The sequence below is a fragment of the Panthera tigris genome, chromosome F3 (assembly GCF_018350195.1).
Source record: "Panthera tigris isolate Pti1 chromosome F3, P.tigris_Pti1_mat1.1, whole genome shotgun sequence".
Classification (NCBI taxonomy): Eukaryota; Metazoa; Chordata; class Mammalia; order Carnivora; family Felidae; genus Panthera; species Panthera tigris.
The window spans coordinates 27,874,179-27,898,834 of NC_056678.1; the positions used below are offsets into that span (position 1 = coordinate 27,874,179).

At 37.4% G+C, this 24,656-nt stretch overlaps 1 protein-coding gene across 2 annotated transcripts in view; it reads left to right on the forward strand.

Moving 5' to 3' along the window:
* Positions 1-24,656, forward strand: part of ACBD6 (acyl-CoA binding domain containing 6) — a 203,191-nt gene that overhangs the window by 168,221 nt on the left and 10,314 nt on the right. The window contains exons 7-8 of one of the 2 annotated variants that reach the window (XM_007096193.2): positions 8,573-8,603; positions 20,480-20,514. In XM_007096193.2, the coding sequence (XP_007096255.1) occupies positions 8,573-8,603; positions 20,480-20,514 (66 nt within the window). The remainder of the gene's footprint in view (positions 1-8,572; positions 8,604-20,479; positions 20,515-24,656) is intronic. The other variant, XM_007096192.2, reaches the window with a different exon arrangement.

Genomic DNA, 24,656 nt, shown 5'->3' on the forward strand with positions numbered 1-24,656 from the left:
AAACAACCTAAGTGTCCGTCGATACATGAATGGATAAAGAAAATGTGGTGTGTATGTGCAATGGAATATTCAACCACAAGAAACAAGGAAATCCTGCCATTTGCAACATGGATGGACCTAGAGGACATTATGCTAAGTGAAATAAGTCAGAAAAAGATAAATACCATATGTTTCACTCAAATGTGGAATCTGAAAAAAAAAAAAAAGTGAAGAAACAAAACAAATGGATGCATACATACAGAGAACAAGCTGATGGTTGCCAGAGGAGAGGGAGGTAGGGAGAATGGGTGAAATAAGTAAAGGGGATTAAGAGGTACAAACTTCTGGTTTTAAAATAAAGAAGTCTGGTTTTAAAATAAAGAAGTACAGCATAGAGAATAGTCAATAATATTGTAATAGTGTGTGGTGACTACACTTTATTTGTGGTGAACATTTCATAATATATATACATGTCAAATCACTATTTGTACACCTGAAACTGTATAATATCATATATCAACTATACTTCATTGTTTTTAAAAAATGGAAAAAGTGATGTTTTTGTTTACTCATATTCCCGGATGTTTACTTGCTGCCAGACATTGAGGGCCATAATCCATTTATGATGATAACTGATTCAAGAGAAGGTTAAATTATCTCCCATGTTCTCCATGCAGAGTGATAAGGAGCAGTAAAATACTGTAGAGGGTTTTTGGGTGGTGTTTTTAACGTTTGTATGCTCAAAGGATAATATTCCAATTATTCAAAAAACCCACTGACAGATATTTCACTCTCTTAAAGACACCAGTTAAATGAGGTATTACTATGCCTACTTTTTTTCCAAAATGAAAAAGTCTTCACATGAAGGTTTAATTCATGTTTCTAGAAAATTCTTAGAAAAATAATCATAAAATACATTTTCAAAATTCCAAATTGTGTGTATCAATATCACTATGGTCACAAAAATAGAAATCCAGTAATAGGAAAATTTTCTGCTCACAGAGAACATTTAGGAAGCATGGTATTTCCATGACTGCAAATTTATATCTTTTTTTTTTAATGACTGTATTCACTATGCTGTATTTTATATCTCCATGACTTACTTATTTCATAACTTCAAATTTGTACCCCTTAATCTTCTTTATCTATTTCACCTGTTCCCCACCTGTCTCCCCTCTGGCAACCATTAGTTCTCTGTATTTAAGAGTGGTTTTTTGTTTCTTTCTTTGCTTGCTCGTTGTTTTGTTTTTTAGATTCCACATGTAAGTGAAATCATACTGTATTTGTCTTTCCCTGACTTATTTCACTTAGCATAAAACCCTCTGGTATTTTGTTGTTATCCATGTTGTCACAAATGGCAAGATCTCATTCTTTTTTTTGGCTGAGTAATATTCCCTATGTATGTATGTATGTATATACCACATCTTCATTATCTATCAGTGGATACATGAGTTGCTTCCCTATCTTGGCTTCTATGAATGTTGCCATAAACATAAAGGTGCATATATCTTTTCAAATTAGTGTTTTCATTTTCTTTGGCTAAATACCCAAAAGTGGTATTACTGGATCATATGGTATTTCTATTTTTAATTTTTTGAGGAAGCTCTATACTGGTTTCCACAGTGGCTGCACCAATTTACATTCCCACCAACAGTGCATGAGGGTTCCTTTTTCTCCACATCCTTATCAACACTTGTTATTTCTTGTCTTTTTGATTCTAGCCATTCTGACAGGTGTAAGATGATCTCTTATGGTTTTGATTTGCATTTTCCTGATGATGAGTGATGTTGAGCATCTTTTCATGTGTCTGTTGGCTATCTTAATGTCTTTGGGAAAATGTCTAATCAAGTCCTCTACCCATTTTAATCAGATTATTGAGGGGGATAGAGTTATAGAAGTTCTTTTTAAAAAAAAAAATACCACTCTTATTTTCCAACAAAGGTTTGTTTTTCTTTGTTTTTGTTGTTGTTGTTTTTAGTATAATTGATGCACAATGTTACGTTAGTTTCAGGTATACAACCTAGTGATCCAGCTTCTCTGTATGTTACGTTGTGCTCCCCACAAGCATAGCTACCATCTGTCAGTCACCTACAATGCTACAACGATGTCATTGACTATATTCCCCATGCTATGCCTTTTATTTCTGTCTTACTCATTTCATAACTTTATATTTTGGATAGTAACCCCTTATTGAATGTGCCATTTGCAATATTTTCTCCTATTCAGTAGGTTGCCACTTGATTTTGTTGATGGTTTCCTTTGCCGTGCAGAAGCTTTTTATTTTGATGTAGTCCCAATAGTTTATTTTTGCCCTTGTTTCCCTTACTTGAAGAGACAAATCTAGAAAAATGTCACTAAGGCTGATGTCAGAGAAATTACTGCCTGTGTTTTCTTCTAGTTTTATGGTTTCAGGTCTCACACTTAGGTCTTTAACCCATTTTGAGTTTATTTTTGTGTGGTCCAGTTACATTCTTTTGCATGTAGCTGTCCAGTTTTCCCAGCACCATTTGTTAAAGACTGTCTTTTTCCGGGGCTCCTGGGTGGCTCAGTCGGTTAGGCATCCGACTTTGGCTCCGGTCACAATCTCACGGTTTGTGGGTTCAAGCCCCGCATCATGCTGTGTGCTGAGAGCTCAGAGCCTAGAGCCTGTTTCAGATTCTGTGTCTCCCTCTCTCTCTTCCCCTCCCCCACTCTCACTTTGTCTCACTATGTCTCTCAAAAATAAATACATGTAATAAAAATTTTTTTTAAAAAAGACCATCTTGTCCCCATTGCACATTCTTGTCTCCTTTGTCGTAGATTAATTGACGATATAAGCATTGGTTTGTGTCTGGGCTCTATATTCTGTTCTGCTGATCTATGTGTCAAGTTTTTGTGCCAGTATCATACTGTTTTGATACCTACAGCTTTGCAGTATATGTTGAAATCTGGGATTGTGATACCTCCAGCTTTGTTCTTCTTTCCCAAGATTACCTTGGCTCTTGAGGCTCTTTTGTAGTTCCATACAAATTTTAGGATGATTTGTTCTCATTCTGTGAAAAATGCTGTCGGTATTTTGGTAAGGATTGCATTGAATCTGTAGATTGCTTTGGGTAGGATGGACATTTTAACAATATTGGTTCTTTTAATCCACGAACCATGGAATATCTTTCTGTTCATGTCATCTTCAGTTTCTTGCATCAGTGTTTTATGGTTTTCACAGTATAAGTCTTTCACCTCATAAGGTTAAGTTTATTACTAGGTATTTTTATTCTTTTTGGTACAATTATAAATGGGATTGTTTTCTTAATTTCTCTTTCTGTTACTTCATTACTATTGTATAGAAATGTAACAGGTTTGTGTATATTAATTTTATATCCTGCAACTTTACTGAATGCATTTATCAGTTCTAATCGTTTTTGGTGGAGTCTTTAGGGTTTTCTATATATAGTATTATGTCATTTGCAAATAGTGACAGCTTCACTTCTTCCTTACCAATTTGGATGCCTTTTATTTCTTTTTATTGCCTCATTGCTACAGCTAGGACTTCTAGTATTAAGTTGAATAACATGGTGGGAGTGCACATCCTTGTCTTATTCCTGATCTTAGAAGAAAAATTCTCAGTTTTTCACCATTGAATATGATGTTAGCTATAAAATATGTGTATCTTGACTTAGAAATATGGCTCTTGATTCATATGAGTTTGATAAAATGCTTCTAGCAGTAGGGAAAAACTCAGGACTTGGCCACAGAGTTTTATGCACAGGAAATAGTAATGTTATCAGTGGTTTAATGTTAAAGGGATAAAATAAAGTTTCCTATATATCAGTTCTAAGCAAAATGTTTAATATTTTCATCAATACTTCATTTGGTAAAATTAAATCTATTTCTTATATTTGATAGAGTGCCCAGTCTGGAGATAGAAGAAAACTAAGTTCTTAAAGCAATAATTACTAATAAAATGGAGACGTGATTAAAACAAAGTAAGAAAGGATAAGTGCAGAATACATGTGGGGAGAGAAATAATCTGTATAAATTCATGAGGGACCAGTTTGTTGTGTGACCCTATAGAAGAAAAGGAATCTGGAAGTCAAACTGAATATAGTAATCATTTAGCCCTTAGTTAACTATAAACTCAGTCTCCTGTTCATCATTGTTTAGTCCCTCATTACATTACTTTATCTGATATTATATTCCATACTATAGGAATTATGTGGGAACATTTGTTTTTAATTCAGGTAAAGAAAAAAGGTACATCAAGAAATTAAAGAATAAACCAATGAGGAAAGATTAATGTATTCATTCCCCCATTTCAAGAACATTTATTGAGCATACACTATATGCAAGATACTGTGATGGGCACTGGGTAAAAGACATAGTACTTGCCTGCAAAAAGTTTACAGTCTTAGTGGAAGAGACAAGTAAGTGTGTATAATCTGCCCAGTGGTAGAAAAAGAGGAGTTGAGGAGGTTTCCTGAAGAAAGTGAACTGAGTCTTAAAGGTTAAGGGATTTCCTTTTCCCCCAGATTCCAGACTAAATAATCTGAAAATTTTTCCCACTGTAAAACACCCAGCAGTGCAGCAAAAAATACAATAAGCATCCCTCTGAATGCAGAGCAGAGCTTTAAAAAAAAAAAAAAAAAAAAAAAAACAAGGTAATTCTCTAAGGGCCCAAACACACACAGCTAAGAAACAGAATTTCAGAGACTCATTTTCTCTCCATCTCTGACCACTACTTCTCTCTGTGAATACTTACTCACTTTTTCCTACTGAAGAAGTTTTCTCCAAGAAGTGAAGAATGTCGCCACTTGCAGTTTGGGTTCACACCTTCTGCTGTTGCTTCTTTAAAACTTTCTTTTATTTATATTTTGGTAAAATATAACATAAAATTAACTGTTACAATCATTTTTAAGTGTACAGTTCAGTGGCATTAAGCACATTCACACTGTCTGCAACCACCACCACCATCCACCTCCAGAACTTTTTCACCATCCCAGATTGAAACTCTGTACCCATTAAACAATAACTCCTCATTCTTTCCTTCCCTGAGCCCCTGGTGTCCACAATTCTGTTTTTCTGTCTCATTGAATTTGGCTACTCTGAGTACTTCGTGTAAATGAAATAATACAGTATTTGTCCTTTTGTGTCTGTCTCATTTCACTACACCATTTTCTTTTGCTTGGAGAGGAAAGGACCTTCTCTATACACATACTTCCATCCCCTAGTTCCATATTTTAAACTCCTGAGAGAAAAAATAGGATAGGTTTGGCTTAGCTTTTCAGACCAGGAGGATGATGGGTGCTATGGTTTGTTCAGCTTGGGTTACCCTCACATCTTCCCCAGTTCTTTGTGTAAACATACCTTTTCATAGAGCCTTTTTTTGTCCTCTCTATCTAAAACAGCACCCCACATCACTCTAGATTCTTATTCTGCTTTATCTTTTCAGAGCACTTATCTCTGCCTATTATTAAATATACTTACTTGCTTATTACTTTTCCTGGCAGTAGAATATAAGATTTATAACATGAAGGACCTTGTCTGTCTTGCTTGTCTCTGTGTTTCTAGTCCCTAGAACAGTGACTGGGACATAATAGGAGCTCGATAAATATTTTTAATTAATTAACTGGAAATTGGGCTGAAGATACACATTTAGTATTCATTGGTAAAAGTGATTAAAAGAAATGGTTTCCACCTCCCTAGTGAAGATAACCAATTAGAAATTAAAAGAAACTAGCCTTTAATATATATGAATAGGGTGGTTAAATAAGAAAGTTATGCACAAATAGCAAGAGAACTACACTTTCTAAAGGTAGATAATTGTGGAAAATAATAACCTTGCTTGATGGATGCATAAGTCCAAAATTATAATAGATTAAGCCCTTTCTGAAATTGTTTTTCTATTACTGGACATTTAAACCATAAATGAATAAACGAATGTATAAACTCATCACATGCATGCGTGTGAATGCGTAAACACACACACACACTCTTTTACTGATTAACATTGGAAGTGGGCAAAGTAGATGTGAGTCTAAAGCTATAATGGGCAGTTCAGTTCTTTCTAAATTCCTTTGGTGGTAGCCAGGCAATTCAGAAAACTCTGGAGCACAACTTCCCATTATCATGCTGATCACCCATCAGCATCACTTGGATTGGAACCTGTTAACTGTAGCTGCCTTCGCTCTCTTCCCTTACCTGTCCTTAACCTCAAGAGCAGGGCAAGGCAAAGGGGAGCAGGGAGCAAGGTAGGGGCTATATTGGAAAAGACAGGAAAGAAGTAGGCATTTTGTAATGTATATAATTGTTGAATCACTGTGTAGTATACATGCGACTAATATAATTGTGTCAGCTATACTTCAATTAAAAAAATTTTTTAAGGAGGCAAAAATGTTCTGTTATCTCCCTGACTTCTTAGTGCTGCTTTCCATCATTCCCTTAGAATTTATTATCCTTATGTTGCTCAATGAGCATCCACTGTTACACTTCAGCCAAGTCTACCCTACTCCCAGGGGCCCTCAAAATTACTTCTTTCATATCTCCACTCACTTCTCACACCTCACTCCCAAATCCAACAAGAATTCCCATTCTCTGGTAGGAAAACTGTTTAATTAAACTATATTGCAGGGCACCCTGGGGGCTTAAGCGTCCCACTTCGGCTCAGGTCATGATCTCACAGTTCGTGGGTTCAACCCCACGTCAGGCTCTGTGCTGACAGCTCAGAGCCTGGAGCCTGCTTCGGATTCTCTGTCTCCCTCTCTCTTTGCCACTTCCCTGCACTCTATCTCTCTCAAAAATAAACTTAAGAAAAAAAATGTTTTTGAACTATATTGCCTTAAAGTTGTCTCCCTACCCCCACCAGAAGTCACCCCTGTAAACCTTCTCTAGGTGTTAAAAAGCCCTTAAGGAGTGACTTTCTCATTATTTATCTGAACCAGTAAAGAACTTTCCTGTGACAGCTTTTTGCTTTCCTTCCTAGGGGATTAAATAGAACCATAGCCAAAAAGTTCTGGGAATCAATCCCCACATTCAACTTTTAAGAAGTGGGAAAGGTAGATACGATGTACCCTAGAATAGTTGATTAGGTCATAATATCACCCTCTCCCAGTTATTCACAACAATTAAGCTTTTTTTATTTTATTTTATTTTATTTTTTCACTTTTGAGAGAGAGAGAAAGAATGCAAGCAAGCAGGGGAGGGGCAGAGAGTGAGGGAGAGAGAGAATCCTAAGCAGGCTCCTCTCCAGCATGATGTAGGGCTTGAACTAGCGAACCGTGAGATCATGACCTGAGCAGACACGTAACCAACTCAGCCACCCAGGTGCCCCTAAGCATTTATTCTTAATCATCAGGGCACAATAGGGCCATGCATATTACTAAGTCAATATCAAATTAATTACTAAATTCTGCTTTCACTTGTACTTAATCCTGATTTATTTGTTCATTAATATCATCACCTACTCTCAACTTAATAAGAGGCAGTATTGTATTGCTGGGGTGCCTGGATGGCTCAGTCAGTTGAGCATCTGGCTCTTGACTTTGGCTCAAGTCATGCTCTCATGGTTCCAGGGTTCGAGTCCCATATTGGGCTCTGTACTGATGGCATGGAGCCTGCTTGGGATTCTGTCTCCCTTTTTCTCTGCCTCTTCCCCACCCATAAGCACGCACGCACTCTCTCTCAAAAATAAACGTTAAAAAAAAAGGCAGTGTTGCTAAAAAGCACTTACCTGTGCTAAAATTAGTATATATAGTTAGAATATCTTTATATTAGATATATATATATTTATATTGTATTATATTATAATAATATATATTTATATTATATTATATAATATATATATTTATATTATATAATATATATTTATATTAGAATAAATTAAATCAACTATTGGAGTTATCTATGGGAACTCCAAACTTAATAACTTCTAGGACTTTGTGTGCTTTGAAATCACATCTCTTTTTATTTATTTATTTTTTTTTTTTCAAGTTTATATATTTGGAGAGAGAGAATCCCAAGCAGGCTCCACGAGCCCAGCATGGGTTTCAATCTCACAAACTGTGAGATCATAACCTGAGCCGAAATCAAGAGTCAGACGCTTAACTGACTGAGTCACCTAGGCACCCCTGAAATCACATTTCTTTATGGTATTTGCTCTGGTTAGGAAACCTAATATTTGAATCTAGAATTTATGAATATTTGAAAGAGGATTGAAAAGCTACTAACTTTTGAGAAATCACAGATGTCTCAGATATATTTGGTGATAAACTTAAAAAAACATTATAATACTAGCTGAAATCAATGATACACAGCATCAGAGGGTTTTTGCCACTAATTGGGTAATCAAACTGCCACATTCTAAGAGGTTCCCTTTGGTTTAATATCTGCAATCTGGTTATCCTGTGACTCTGCTGTAGCTACTTCAGTACACAAGTTACCATTCAACACTCTCCTATTCTCCCAGGTAGAGCTTGGCCAAAAGTTACTGTGAGGCAAGAAGAACTGTATTTGATAAACCTTTAGAACTTTGGTATATCAGATATATTTGCTATAGCTTGTGTACTTCCATACTTCTGCAATAACTTAGACTTCTAAAATGTGTTATTTGTTTCTTTTACAGGACAATGAAGGTCAGACAGCTCTACATTATGGTAAGATATCTCTAACTTATTAATAACCATATTTGGAAGTTTTCCTTATTTGTTTATTTCAACTTTGTCCAACCCTGTGTAATGCTTAGAAAAAGGCCTGGACAGTTGGTACAGCCAGAGTGGAAAACAATGTGGAGGTTCCTCAAAAGATTAAAACTAGAATTACCATGTGATCCAGTAATTCCACTACTATATACTTACCCAAAGAAAACAAAAGCACTAACTAAAAAATATGCACCCCATGTGGACTGCAGCATTATTTACAATAGCCAAGATACAGAAGCAACCCAAGTGTCCACTATAGATGAATGGATAAAGAAGATGTGATGTGTATGTGTATATATATGTGTGTGTACACACACACACACACACACACACACAGAAATATTAGCCACAAAAAAAGAATGAGATCCTGCCCTTTGCAACAACGTGGGTGAACCCAGAGGGTATTATGCTAAGTGAAATAAATCAGTCAGAGAAAGACAAATACTAGATTATTTTACTCGTTTAAGAATTTAAGAAACAAAACAAATGAACAAAGGAAAAAAGAGACTCTTAAATACAGAGAACAAACTGGTGGTTGCCAGAGGGGAGGTGGGTGGGGGTGGGTGGGTGAAATGAATGAAGAGGATTAAGATTAAGACTGTGCTTAATCTTGGTGAACACTGAGAAATATATAGTATTGTTGAATCATTATATTATATATCTGAAACTAATATAACACTATGTTAATTATACTTTAAAATAAAAATAAATTTAAAAGGAAAGTGTCTAGCACTAGCAGAGACACAGTAATTTTTTGTTTAGAAATAGATTAATAACCTCCACAGTTGGAGGTATATTAAAATTCTGTGGGAACATTCATAGTAAATAGAGCATTTCTATACCGTCAACAGAAATGGAGCCTCCTCCAGTCCACCTTTGAAAATTCATTCTTCCATTCTCAGTACTCTCAGTGACAAGTGAGATACTAATCATTGTCACTCTAGGAGCTACAGTCTCTCCTAAAAGATATACTTTCTTGATGTAACTGAAGTAAAGAAAAACAGATTTGAATTTGTAACTAATTTCACCTGCTGATTACCTTAGTCAAGTAATCTTCACTTAACTAACTAATCTATAAAATAGAGGTTAATCTGTAAGATGCAAATAATATGGCTCTTAAAGAGTACTGGGTAAATTCAGTGAGATAAAATATTTTGTAAATAAAGCACTTACTAAAAGGATTCCTACTTTTATTCTATTTGGCTGTGTATATGGTTGAATAAAACACAGCCATCAATATTTAAACTAGATTAAGGATCAACCCCCTTCATACTTTTGGGGACAGAATACATTAGGCTCTTTTGCCACTTTTGGCCATCCTGGACCACCATTCAATAATAAATGGCTCAGATGCCCCTGGACATTTCTGTCCACTGCTTATTAGCATTTGCTTGGATGTCAGGAACCTCACTGAATAGTCTAGGAGTCTAAACTATTGGGCTAGCTGTTAATGCTAACTATATTTTTCAACCTGATAATGAAGAGTGAAATATCACCAAATGCATGTCCCTAACTTGGGTACCAAAACCAGTGCAAAAAAGGAAAATTTGAGTCAGTCTCACTTTTGAACATATATGTAAAAATCCTAAATGAAATATTAGCAAATTAAATTCATCAGTGTATTTTTTAAAGCTGTGACAAAGTTGAATTTATCTTAGGAATTCAAAGAAGATTTAACAGTTCAAGCATTTATCAATGTAGTTTGCCACGTTAACATATTAGTTGAAAAACCGTTTGGTCAAATCAGATGCAGAAAAAGCAATTGAGAAAATTCAGTACTCAGAATGCAATATAAAGAAACTTATAGAGAAAAGTAATTAAGACCCCAGGCTCTTAAGCCGGACTTCTGGGTTCAAATTCTAGTTCTACTCCTGAACTTGGACAGATTATTTAACTTCAGTGTACTTGTTTACTCATGGTGAAATAGGAATAATAATAACCTCAAAGATATATTATGAACATGTAATAGGCTAATCTATGTGAAGTGCTTAGGACAATGTTGGACACCTTGAAGGCACTCAGTAGTGTTAGCTAATATGATTGTTCATGAGATAAATTCCTAATAAACTACAAATGCAAGGAAATTTCTATGCCCTGATTAAATTATACATCATAAACCTAGTGCAAATATTACTGAAGATGAAATATTTGAAGCATTTCCTTTAAAATCAGGAATAAGAAAAAGATGCCTACCAAAACTAATTTTCTTGGGGCGCCTGGGTGGCACAGTTGGTTGAGCATCCGACTTCAGCTCAGGTCATGATCTCGTGGTTTGTGAGTTCAAGCCCCACCTCAGGCTGGGTGCTGATGGCTCAGAGCCAGGAGCCTACTTCAGATTCTGTGTCTCCCTCTCTCTCTGCCCCTCCCCCACTTGTGCTCTGTCTCTCAAAAATGAATAAATGCAAAAAAAATTTTTTTAATCAAAAAAACTAATTTTCTTTAATATTGTATTGGAACCCTAGATTACACAGAAAGAAATGCAAAAGAAATAAAAAGTGTATGGGATGGATAAAAAGAAACAAAGTCATCATTAATCTCAAACAATATAAGTAGTTACATAGAAATTCAAGAGACTCTATAGTCAAATTATTAAAACTAATACAGTTTCAGGGTGCCTGGGTAGCTTCGTCAGTCAGGCGTCCAACTCTTGATTTCAGCTCAGGTCATGATCTCACAGTTCATGGGTGCGACCCCCACATCGGGCTCCATGCCGGCAGTGCAGGGCCTGCTTGGGATTTTCTCTCTCCCTCTCTCTCTACACTTCCCCAACTCGCATGCACGCTCTCTCTTTCAAAATAAAAAATAAACCTAAAAAAATAAAACCATACATTTTAGCAAAGATGCTGCATACAAAATAAGATTTTTTTAAATTACATTCTTTTTGTTTTAAATATAGAACTAGACTTTTTTTTCTTAAGTTTATTTATTTTGAGAGAGAAAATCGCAACATGGGGCTCCATCTCACAAACCATGAGATTGTGACCTCAACCGAAATCAGTCAGATGCTTAACCAACTGAGCCACCCAGGTGCTCCTAATTGCATTCTTAAACATTAGCATAAAAAGGTAGAAAGTAAGGGCACCTGGGTGGCTCAGTTGGTTAAGTGTCTGACTTCAGCTCAGGTCACAATCTCACAGTTCATGAGTTGGAGTCCTGAGTCAACCTCTGTGCTGGCAGCTCAGAACGTGGAGCCTGCTTCGAATTCTGTGTCTCCCTCTCCCTCTGCCCCTCCCCACTTGTGCGTGCGTGGTCTCAAAACTAAATAAACATTAAAAAAAATTTTTTTTAAGATAGAAAATAAATTTTAAAGAACTAAGCCCTGGGCAAGCGCAGGTAAGAGATGGGGACTCCCTTATTCTGCCCAGGATCCCATCATGAAATGGGGTCTTTGATGTGGTGCACTGAGAATATTGAGGCCCTGATCACCCTTGCCCTGACTTGAGAGGTGGTGGTTCCATGCCAGGACAGCAAGGCCATGTATCCCCTCACTGCCACCAGCACCAACTCCTAGAGCAGGGGAGGGAGGGGATCACTCAAGAGAAACTTGCTGTTATCCACATTCCTAGCTCCAGAGTCTGGCTCAGAGATTTTGCCCGCGGTGGGGGGAGGGGTAGAGAAAGCTATAAAACAGCCCCTAATCTCTTCCCAAAGGAACTGACTTCATTTACAACAGAGCCTGGAGAAGTTCAAGGCTAAGGGTCCTCTCAAGAATAGTAGAGAGAATGGGAGAATGCTACAGCTGGGAGGAGCCTTCATGAGTCAGAACAAATATCAAACACTGACCTTTAAAGAAGCCATGATTTGATTGGGCTGGTTTGTAGGACAATTTGTCCTGGTTGAGTGTTTTTCTTTGAGCACTCTGAATATGTTATCCCACTGTGTTCTGACCTTGAATATCTATATAATACAGAAGGAATCTGTTTCTATAATCTATATCTAGCAGAGCTGTCTTTCAAAGATTAAGATGGAATAAAACCTTTCCCAGATAAACAAAAACTGAATTTGTTGCTAGCAGACCCACCTGACAAGAAATACTAAAGCAGAATATTCAGACTGAAAGCAAATGACCCAAAAGATAATTCAGATCCACATGAAAAAAACAGAGAGCACTCATAAATATATATGTAATTGTAAAAGACCATATAAATGCATATTTTTCTCCTTTCTTTCCTTAACTGATTTTAACAAGTGATGTCTAAATAATATGTATATAATGTATTATTGAGCCCACAGCCTATAGAAGTATAATATATTTGCCAGTAACAGCACAAGGGAGATGGATGAGAACAAAGTTATAATGAGCTAAGGAAATGACTACAGATGTTAAAGTAACTATAATAATGTATTGTTGGATTTGTAACATTAATTTATAAAACAGGCAAAACATTACTACCACCAAAAGAGGGAAAATGGAATAGAAGTATATGGGAGTAATGTTTCTACATATCACTGGAATTAGGCCAAGTATAAAGCCAAAGCTGAACTTAAAATGTATGTGGTAAACCCTAGAGCAACCATTAAAGAAAAAACTCAAAATAGACAATTCAAAAATAATAGTTGGAGATTCCAGCACCCTACTTTCAGTAATGGGTAGAACAACTAGACAAAAGGTAAACAAAGAAATGGAAGACTTGAACAACACTATGAACCAACTAGATCCAAAAGACATCTATGAAACACTCCATCCAACAACAACAGAATATATATTCTTGTCAAGTGCACCTAGAGTGTTCTTCAGGATAGACAATATGCAGGCCATGAAACAACCTCAGTAAATTTAGAGGAATAGAAATAATGGAATGTATGTTCTTAATGGAACAATGGAATGAAATTAGATATCAAGACTTGAAAACTCACAAGTATAAGGAAACTAAACAACAGATTCCTAAATAACCAGTGGGTCAAGGAGGAGGAAGTGAAAAGAGAAATCAGAAAATACTTTGAGATGAATGAAAATAAAGATAGCACATGCCAAAATTTATGGAGTGCAGCTAACGCAGTGCTCACAGAGAAATTTATAGCTGTAAATGCCTATGTTAAGAAAAGAAAAATCTCAAATTAGTAACCTGATCTTCCACCTTAAGATACTAGAGAAAGAATAGCAAACAAAGCCTAAAGAAAACAGAAAGAATAATGGAGATTACAGTAGAAATAAATGAAATAGAGAATAAGAAACAAAACAGATGAACATATGGGAGAAAAAAAGAAAAAAAGAGAGGGAGGGAAGCAAACCATAAGAGACTCTTAACAATAGGGAACAAACTGAGGGTTACTGGAGGGGAGGTGAGTGGGGGATGGGCTAAATGGGTGATGGGCATTAAGGAGGGCACTTGTTATGATGAGCACTGGGTATTATATGTTAAGTAATGAATCACTGAATTCTACTCCTGAAAGCAGTGTTATACTGTATGTTAACTAACTAGTATTCAAATAAAAATTTGAAAAAAAGAAAAAGAAAAAAAGAACTGTCTTCCCCATAAAAAGAAAAAGAAAAGAAAGAAAATAAAGAAAGTCAACAAACTAAAAATTCGTTCTTTGAAGCAAAAGAACCAACTGGTCAACCCACAGAATCATTAAAAATAATGCATTGCCATATTTAAGCCACCAGACATTTTGAGTGGTTTGTTATACAACATCAAATAACCAAACAACTCACCCCACACACATAAATCAATTTTAGGTGAATTGAATACATATATAGAGAAAAGCAAAATTATAAACTTTTAGATGAATAGAGCAAGGAATGGTTTCTTAACACTCAAAAGTACAAATCATAATTTAAACTATGATAGTACATTAAAATTTTAAACTTCTGTTAAACAAAAGATAGTATGAGCAAAGTAAAAATGCAAGGCAAAGACTGGGAGAGTATCTTTAAAATGCAAATAACCTGCATAAGATCATTATTCAGAATATATAAAGAACATCTACTCAGCTAATAAGAAGGACAATCAAATGGAAAAATAGAACCTGAAAAATGGGTAGTGCACAAATAGGAAGAGCCAGATATCAAATAAACAGCAAAAGGTGCTCAAACCCCCCTCATAACTGTCAAGAACTAGGAGTAATCTGAGATTATACTCTGCTTGCAAATTAACAAGTTAGCCCGACAGTTTCATGGATTCTGGCAAAAGACACCAGACTATTATTCACAGCACAGCCAGCAGCATGAGCTTTACGTTTGTGTCATTGCCTTTTGAGTCCCATAGGAGCAACGCAGAGAAGCCCAGACAGATACTACACACATAGTGTATCGTCTCTTAAATCTTAACCTTAAGGAACTCTAGTCTGTCAAAGTGAGCTGCAAGCAAGTCTGCCCAGCTGTGGCTCCAGAGAACGAGTTCTCTTCATTACACTGGACAGTAAGCAAACCTACCCTCTACTCTGGAAGGAAACACCACCTCTGTTGTCCTAGGCTGTTCACTCTGCAGACATCCTCGATAAGATAGTCTGGAACAAAAGCTGTCATTACCATTGCTCTCAAGAGGTGCCGTACCATGAAGAGTCCTTTGAAGAACTGTAATCAGAGAGTACAGATTATAACATGTAGATATGTTTTCACACTGGTGAGATTGGCACCAGGCAGACACCTACAAGTATTAGTAGTGGGATGTGGAACAACAAGAACGTGCATACTTGCTGAGTGTCACCTGTCACAACCACTGGAGATCAGTTTGGTGAGATCTAGGGAAACTGAGGGTCCGCATCCCCTACAGCCCAACAGTTCCACTTCTGTTTATATACCCTAGCAATACTCCTGAACGTGTATGTAGTGAGACATGATTAAGAGCATTTATTGCAGCATTATTTGTAATAGCCAAAAATGTGTTTTATTAGCCTTTATATTCCTCTGTATGCCATACTTAAAATATGTGTTAATTGAAATTACATATATACACATATACTTAGATATAGACATATATACCTTATGTTACCAAATGCCTTTGAAAGGGGTACCATTAAAAACATACTTACACATTTTCATATTTTGTAAATGAGGAAACCAAAGCTGCAAGAAGTTAATAAACTTACCTAAGGGAGCTAGAAATTTAAACCCACATCTGTAGATTTCCTAGGAGAGGAGAGAAAAACAAATCCCTCCTGTGCCTCTTCCCACAGCACTCCTCACTCACTCCTCCGACACATTGATAATTCTGTCGCTTACATCATCTAACATCACCAAGAGCTGGCTATTCTAAACCCTAATTTTCCACCCAGAAGAAAACTTTTCTTAGCTGCGTCCACAGCTGTGATCGCAATCTGGGACAACCAGGCATAGGTCAAACAGCCACAGGTCATCAGAAAGGGGAAAGAAAAAACTTCTCAGTGATTGTGAGGCTTTCAGGGCAAAATCCAGGCTACCCCTTTTTCCTGATGCCTGACTTCAAACAGCAAACTTCTTTTATGCCAGAATATTTGCCATTAGGTCTGGAGTTCACTGCTCTGCTTAGAGAGACAGCCCCTGCCAGGGCATCCACATGCTCTGCTAAATCCGTTCTTTCATTCCCACATTTCTTCTCTCATCCACTCATTTGGTTATGTTTAGTGCCTTCTCTATGGCATGTGTTGTGCTTTCCTTTCATTTCTCCATCCAGAAACTGTAGAAACAGTTAAGGCAGACTGAATGTACCCTTGAGAATGTAGATGAGTCACTCTGTCACCCCTAGTTAACCATTAGAGGTAAATGCCTCTGTGGATGTGGGAATGTGTCCAATTAAGTTTGATATATGCAAAATGCATTTCTACATAGCAACAGGATTGGAATTTTCCAAAGGTCTTTGGACCTTTGCTATAGTTTATTTATGTACTAATATGGAAAAATCTCTAAGATACATTGTTAAGTGGAAGGATTAAGATGCAGAATGGTGTATATCATGTGCTACCATGAATATATCTGTACATATTTGCTAATAACTGCATAAGATATCTCTGGAAGGATACACAGAGAGTCAGTGTTGGTTGCTAAGGGAAGAGGAACTGTGAGGCTAGAGTACTAGCATAGGATAAAAAGGTCTTCCTATAAACCCTTTAATAATTTCTCTATTTGGAGATAGATAGATAGATAGATAGATAGATAGATAGATACATATTACCTGTTTGAAAATTACATTTAAATTATTTTATTTATGTATTTTATATTTATTTTTTAAATATTTGAGAGAGCATGAGCAGGGGAGGGGGAGAGAGAGAGAAAGAGAATCTCAAGCAGACTCGGTGCTGACAGCATGAAGTCTGATGCTGTGCTCAAACTCACGAATGGTGAGACCATGACCTGAGCCGAAATCAAGAGTTGGCTGCTTGGGGTGCCTGGGTGGCTCAGTCGGTTAAGTGTCTGCCTTCAGCTCAAGTGATGGTCTCACAGTTTGTGAGTTCAAGCCCCATGTCGGGCTCTGTGCTGACAGCTCAGAGCCTGGAGCCTGCTTTGGATTCTGTGTCTCCATATCTCTCTGCCCCTCCCCTGCTCACTCTCTCTCTCTCTCTCTCTCTCTCACAAAAATAAACAAACATATAAACATTTGGGGCACCTGGGTGGCCCAGTAGGTTTAGTGTCTGACTTTGGCTAAGGTCATGATCTCATGGTTTGTGAGTTCAAACCCCATATCGGGCTCTGTGCTGACAGCTCAGAGCCTAGAGCTTGCTTCAGATTCTGTGTCTCCTTCTCTCTCTGCCCTTCCCTGACTCATTCTCTCTCTTTCTCTCTCTCTCTCTCTCTCTCTCTCTCTCTCTCTCTCTCTGTGTGTCTCAAAAATAAAAATAAAAACATTACAAAAAATTTTGAAAATAAATAATCAAACATTTTAAAAATTTCAAAAAAAAAAGAGTTGGATGCTTAACCAACTGAGCCACGCAGACCCCTCTAAATTTAAATTATTTTAAATCACAATATCATAGGCTCTGGTAGTACTGTGAATATGACTTACCTTTTTAATTATATTTCATTCGTTCATATTTTTGAGTACTTACTAGTTGCTAGATAAAATATACCAAACATCCTTGTAGAGGTTAAAGGATGTCCCCAGACTTTAGGTGTCTTCAACTCTCACCCAATATACAAGGATGTGGTAACCATAGTGGTAAGTGTGTGAGCTAACACTATCTAATTTGGGAAAACTGCAGGTTTGGGTTTCAATGCCACCAAACCCTGGAAATGATACATCTTGAATGAGAAATAATGAGGAGTTAGAACTGAAACCTGCACATAAGCCAGGACATTCAAAGGGCTATACCCTCAGTTAAAAAATAATAATAGTAATAATTACATTAGAAAAAGTCGCCCTACCTGTAAGAAAGGAAGACAAAGCAGCTTATTTGCCAGATACCAAAATCTGGGTGGGGAAAAAAAAAAGTCCCTATCTCATGCGAGTTTGGGTTTAATTTATACTCTGATTATTTCAGAAATCCTCAAGTCAATAAATTAACATAATAAGTGTCTAGACAGGTTACCCATGAGGGATCTGGCAAAAGCAAATGCTAAACTTCTCTTGAGGGACACATCCTCAACCAGGGTGGCACAAAATTCCTATACAAAGAAGCCCTGCTGAAAATGAGCTTACAGTCCAAAATTACAAAATATACTTAAGTGATTGTCAGCAGACATAATAAACCTCACAATTCGACTTTGAAGAACTTGAATAAAACTACTAGATAGAAATTATCAGAATAAGTTTATATAAAATCAATGGATGAAAAACCTAAGAATAAGACATTCAAAAAAAGAACAGGGAGATTCACAAGAGAACCAAATGAACTTCAATAAATAAAAAAATACAGAAATTTTATAGTGGATAGTTTAAAGTGCAGAATTGGCACAGGTTTAAAAAAATGGTGAACTGAGAAGTGCCTGGGTGGCTCAGTTGGTTAAGTGTTTGACTCTCACGGTTTGAGTCCTGCGTCTGGCTCCACACTATAAGTGCAGAGCCTGCTTTGGAATTCTCTCCCCCTGCCGCCACCTGCCGCCCCTCCCCTGCTTGTGCGCTCTGTCTCTCTCTCTCTCTCTCTCTCTCTCTCTCTCTCTCAAAATAAATAGACCTTTTAGAAAATGGTGAACTGAGGGGCGCCTGGGTGGCTCAGTTGGTTGAGCACCCGACTTCGGCTCAGGTCATGATCTCATGGCTCGTGAGTTCAAGCCCCGCGTCAGGCTCTGTGCTGACAGCTCAGAGCCTGATGCCTGCTTCAGATTCTGTGTCTCCCTCTCCCTCTGCCCCTCCCCCGCTCACACTCTGTCTCTGTCTCTCTCAAAAATAAATAAACATTAAAAAAAAATTTTTAAAGAAAATGGTGAACTGAAAGATAGTTCTAAATGGCAACACAGAAGATAAATGAAAATGTGGAAGAGACATTGAGTGTAAAATAATAAAGTCTAGCATTTTTAAGTAAGAGTTTCAGAAGGAGAAAGTAGGTAAGAATCGATACTTGAAGATACATTTACTGATAATTTCAATAATTGATAAAACACTCTAATCTTCAGATTTGGGAATTATGAGACCTGATCAGGTAAGGTAGTCATCCAATGGAATACTATACAGCAATAAAAAAGAACTATAACCACATGCAACACCTTGGATGAATCTCACAAACATACTGTTAAGTTCAAATTGCCAGATACAAAAGAGTACATACTGTATGCATCCATTTGTATAAAGGTCAAAAACAGGAAAAATTCATCTCCAGCAGTAGTAAACAGGATAATGGTTACCTTGAAGAAATGGGTAGGTAGTATTTAGAAGGGGTTAATAGGGCAGCAGTGTTCCTGAGATTCAAGTAATGATCTGATTCTTGATCTGTGTGCTAGTTACATGGATGATATCATCTTAAGAAAATTTGTATAGATGATTTTGGTGTTCTTCTCTATTTAACTTATATATACTCTAACAAAATATTCACACACAAAAAGCCCTCCAAACCCAAACAGACATAAGGTGGTGGTGGTACTGTTTTCATATATGTAATCTCTTAACCTTTCCAACAAATGTTGGAGGTAAGCCTTGTTTTCATACATTTGCAAATGGACAAACTGAAGTCTAGAGGGGTCAAGTGACCTCGACAGGGTAATTCAAGTGTAGTAGCAGAGCCAAGACACTTGTCCAGGTCTTCTGACTCCAATTCCAATCATGTTTCCATAATTTCATAAAAAATTACAGTCCTGGTATCCTTTTAAAACAGACATTATTTTCTGAAAGACAGTCTTTTACAGAAATAAAATAAATGAAAATTCTTTACCATTGGTCACCTAAGACAGTGCATCAAGGCTATTTTTCAGAGCTGTACTTTATCAATATCTGTGTCCATCCATGTGCTTTTATATTCTTCTTTCTGTTCACTGAGAGTTTAGACATTAATAAAAATTATCTCTGATTTAGGAATCCTGCCGAAAATTGATCTAGTAAAACAACCTCCATTTCTCTCTCTCTCAGGTTATATTATTCATTGCATAAAAAACAAAACAAATACCATGTATATTATAATCAAGATAATTAAACACTAAGATAATGTCATTAGTTAAGAGGTTTTGGCGTTACAAATATATAAAACTAAAATATTCTGACAACTCAGGAATATTTCATGAAATTAATATTTTAAGTTTAATTAATAACCACTTATAGGAATGATTCATCTTTAATTAAGATTTTTTTACCAGGTCACTAGACTTCTGCCACTTTTTGAGGTCATCAAAACAGAGTTGGACATGTAATAATAATTACTGTTTATTAAACACTGTGTGCTAGGGAATCTGCTGGACATATTTTATCCATTTAGTCAGTAGTATTTAACCTTTTTTATTTAATAGGTACTCCATAGCTATTTTTTGATTTGATTTGATTTGATTTTAGGATCCTTAACCTGTTTTGGGAACTTTCATAAAACTGTAAGTACAGTTAAATCAGTAAGTGCAGACAATGTTAGGGATGTCTTGGGGGCTTAGCTATTATTTTTTATGAATTACAGTTTGGCTTGACAGCTGTCCTTGTGTTGACAGCTCTTCTGATTATAGCAGTTGTCAAACTCCATCCTTAAGCAGGTTGTAAATCCTGGCTTCTTCCGATTAAAACTGGGTCAGAGCCAATGGCAGGTTAACTAGAGGCCAGTATTCTACTACTGTATGTCCTCACTAGTTCATCTTAAATGGGTTTTGCAAAGCACCGTTCTAAAACCCATATTTGCCTCTGTTTAACTTTGGTGTTTTTTAATCTTCACATACCGGTCCTCCTGTTGTTTTGTGATTAAACATGGTTCTTGGTGAAGAGTATATTAGTGTAAGTGTGGTCTTCCTTGTAAATGGCCTGTTAGCCTTCCCCTCCTCTCCCTCCACTGGGAATACTAACATCATTGCGTCTGTGTCTCCCAGGGGAAATCAAGGCTTTTCCTTGCACGTGCAGTCATGTGATTTCAGAGTGGGCAGGCTTTGTATCCTCATGAGCCCTCGGTCTTCCACGTAAAGCACCATCTGTTCTGTTCCTTCCACACTGTTACAGGGCAGTGGGAGGAGGCATTAGAGTGAAAATAAATAAAATAAAAAAGGAAAGAAATTCATCATCAAAACCCTGAGGATTAATGGAGTCAGAAGGCTCACTGCTCTGAATGAAAATTCATCTTCACCTGTGCCAGTGTCAGGGCTGCCTCTATGGCACTTGACAAATAGAGGTTCCCAGGGTACCATAAATTCAGCAACCGTTCTAATCCCTGTAGACTTGCTCAAGCTTTTCCGAGACAGGCTTATGACTGTTTTTGTATTTCCCAGCACATTGTGGGCACCAATATATCCCCTCATTAATTTGGTAAAATGTTAGCACCCTTCCCCTCTCTCATCTTCTTTGCCTTTGTCCATTTTGAGGGGATGGGAAGCTCACACATTTCTGAAAGATGACTCTGCTTTGTGAATTGTTCTTTACTTGAAGATGCCAAAGGCGGAGAATCAATTAACTAATGAATTTGAGCAAATACCAAGTTCCCAGCACTGTGCTAGATGGAGAAGAGAATATAACAAAGCACGTAATCAAGTAGCTCACCAACTAAGTGGGGGTACAAACCGTATTTTTTTAAACTATTGTTGGGCACCTATATTTGCCAGTTGGCTCTGTGCGAAACAAAGGTAATTGATGATTACCAAATCAACGGTGCATCTCCAAGAAGTGTGTGTCTTCCTCCTACAAGGATAAGGCTCACCTGTATGGTTTCCTCTTGTCTTTTAAACCAGTCTTCCTCTTCCCTTCCCTTTTTTCTATTACAACTTCCTGATTGCTTGATTCCTTGTGCTCATATCAGTCTGTCTTTGCATAAATCCCAGGCATTTGTTAATAATTAACTCATTTTCCTTATGGGCACCATATCCCTCACTCTGAAAGACTATTCTGCAACCCTGAAATTCCTAATTTACTCTTTTTTCTTTCCTTTTTTTTTTTTAAGTAGGCTCTACACCCAGTGTGGAACTTGAACTCATGACCCCCAAGATCAAGAGTCGCGTGCTCTACCTACTGAGCCAGCCAGGTTCCTCCTGAACTTCCTGATTTAAACCTCACTTTACAGTTAGACTTGAGCTAAAATTTCACTCACATTTGTTAGGTTAGGGGATTATTATGTAGCCTGCTTAGCCTTTTCTCAGCTGGTTGGCTGTGGTCCTCTAGATGTGGAACTTAAAAATTTAAGCTCTATTCCTGGGTTAGTACTCATATGTTATATCCTATCTTACTGTTGGGAAAGTCGTTTCATTATATGCCATGTATGAAATTAACACTCCTTTGTCTGAGATGGCCAGCTTAGTGTCTTCAGCCATAGTACACATCTACTTAGCCTTGATCTTCATGCTTAGGAGCCTTAAGTATTGGGTTAGATTTGTGCCAAGTGTAATCTGACAGATCGTGGTAGTTATTATCCTGTATTACAGATTTATACACTAGGAAATTTATTCCTCTGATCCTGCTTTAAAAGTTCCAATTTTAAAACCTAACTGTTTCTTACAATAAGTGGAGACCGATAGCTGCGGCAAAAAGGTTAAATGATTATTTCTCAAAATATAAATGTCATGTAGCTAGTTCTATACCGGATAAATATCTCTTCTCACAACTACTTGATACTAGGCAGAGTGTCTTTAACTTCATTATATGTTATAAGAGACTGCCTTCCATTGGAATCCAATCTGGTGTACAGTGATTCATGGTAAAACCATTCGGAAATGTAAAACTAAAATCTTCATTATATTATTTGAGGGACATCACTTTAAATTCTTGAAGGGATATTGTATTCCTACATACTTTCTGTTGAATCCTGGGCTTGGTGGGATATTCTGTCTCTGCCTTCCTCCCTGTCTGTGGCATACCATAACAAAATACAATCTCAGCCCATTAATACCTGTCCCAGGACTGGTCTAGGCAGTTCTTGCCTTTTTCTCCCTTTTCTCCTACTCTCTATGTATTATTCATTCATCCATCAAATGTTAATTTAACATTTATAATCCTGGTAGCTTTCTAAGAAATCCCACACCACTGAAGACAGAGATAGGGTTCTCAAATGGTCTGATTTTAGCTCAGAGTAAATTGTCCTCTCCATCTCTATTCACTTAGCACCACCTCTGAGCCTGTGTTATTATGTAGAGATTGGTGCCCAAGTGAAGCTGTCCCAAGGATATAACTCATCACAACCTGGTTTTGGCTGTTGGCTCTATGCCATCAAACAGCACATAGCAGGGGGGCCAGAGCTGGAAACACCCACCAGCAGAGGAAAGAGTCAAGGAGCCAGAGAAACTATCTGAGTAACAATAAAGAGCAAAGGAAGACATATCACTACTAAATCACCAAACTCCTATAGAGTTCTACTTCCACTTAAAATATAGAAAACCATAAGAGAACAATGCTCCCATCCTAACAAGAAGAAAAGGGTAGATAATCTACAAGATTGTTAATTTCTTGAACCCATCAGATAGCAGAGGTTGCATGGCAGCAAAGTAAACTGGATTCCAAAGGATGACAGTCCCCCACAAGACACACAAACTGTTTCGCCTTCAGTGGAGCACCTAAGGAGGAAGCAGCCACTATAAACGCTGGTAAGAAAACAGCTAAAATCGACAGATTCTTAAAGTGAGTTAGTCTGACATTCTAGAGTAACAGGGAGCCTCAGACCCAAGAGGAATCCTCATTCACATGCTCTTTGCCATAAACTGGGAGAACCATAAGAGGAACTGAGAACAGAGAGAGCCCTTCCCAGTGACACACAGGCATGAAACCCTGCCATTTCCCTGGATTCTTACTTCATACAAAGCAAAATGCTTAAGCCCCTCAGGAAGAGCAGAAAACTTTTCTGTCCTCTTCTCTTGTCCCCAGGCTCAGGCAGATATCCACTGCTTTTGAAGGAGGAGTAAAAGCAAAATCTGTCTGCCACTCGGGAAGGACAGAGAACCCTACACTGACACCAAGCAGACATTTCTCGCCACTGAGGGCAGGGCATGAAGCTCTCTCCCTCTCCAGATAGGTTTTCCCTCATACAAGGTAGAGTTTGGTTGACATCTGGGGGACAGGGATGCAGGAACACTGAGAAATTGCCACCTCTGAGGACCTGCCTAAGACTGAGACCAGCCCAAAAGGACAAAGAGGCCATGAGGCTTGCCCTGAGTAATAAGCAATCGCACTCTTATTGGTGGAGAAGGAGCAAGAGTGCAGAGAGAAACTCCCTCTGTAGTAGACGTGCAGAGACTGCGGAAGGCTGCGGCGGGACGGGGGTGGGGGGCAAGAATACTGGCACCCGAGAACACTCAAGAAACAAGGTAACTGCAGCCCACAGATGGAGGAATTTTAAACTGTGTGATGCATTGAAGTTATCTGTAGCAGCAACAAAACCCAAACCCAGTTCAGCTGCTGGCCAGATTGACTCAACACCCATATTAACTGTATGACAGTAGAAGAGGCATAGCTATTTCTGGATGTAAATAGTGTCCTTCTACATATGTTCTGCAGTCAAAACTGAGACATAGAGTAGCAAGGAAAAAACAACTCATTGTTAAACTATAAATTAGTAATT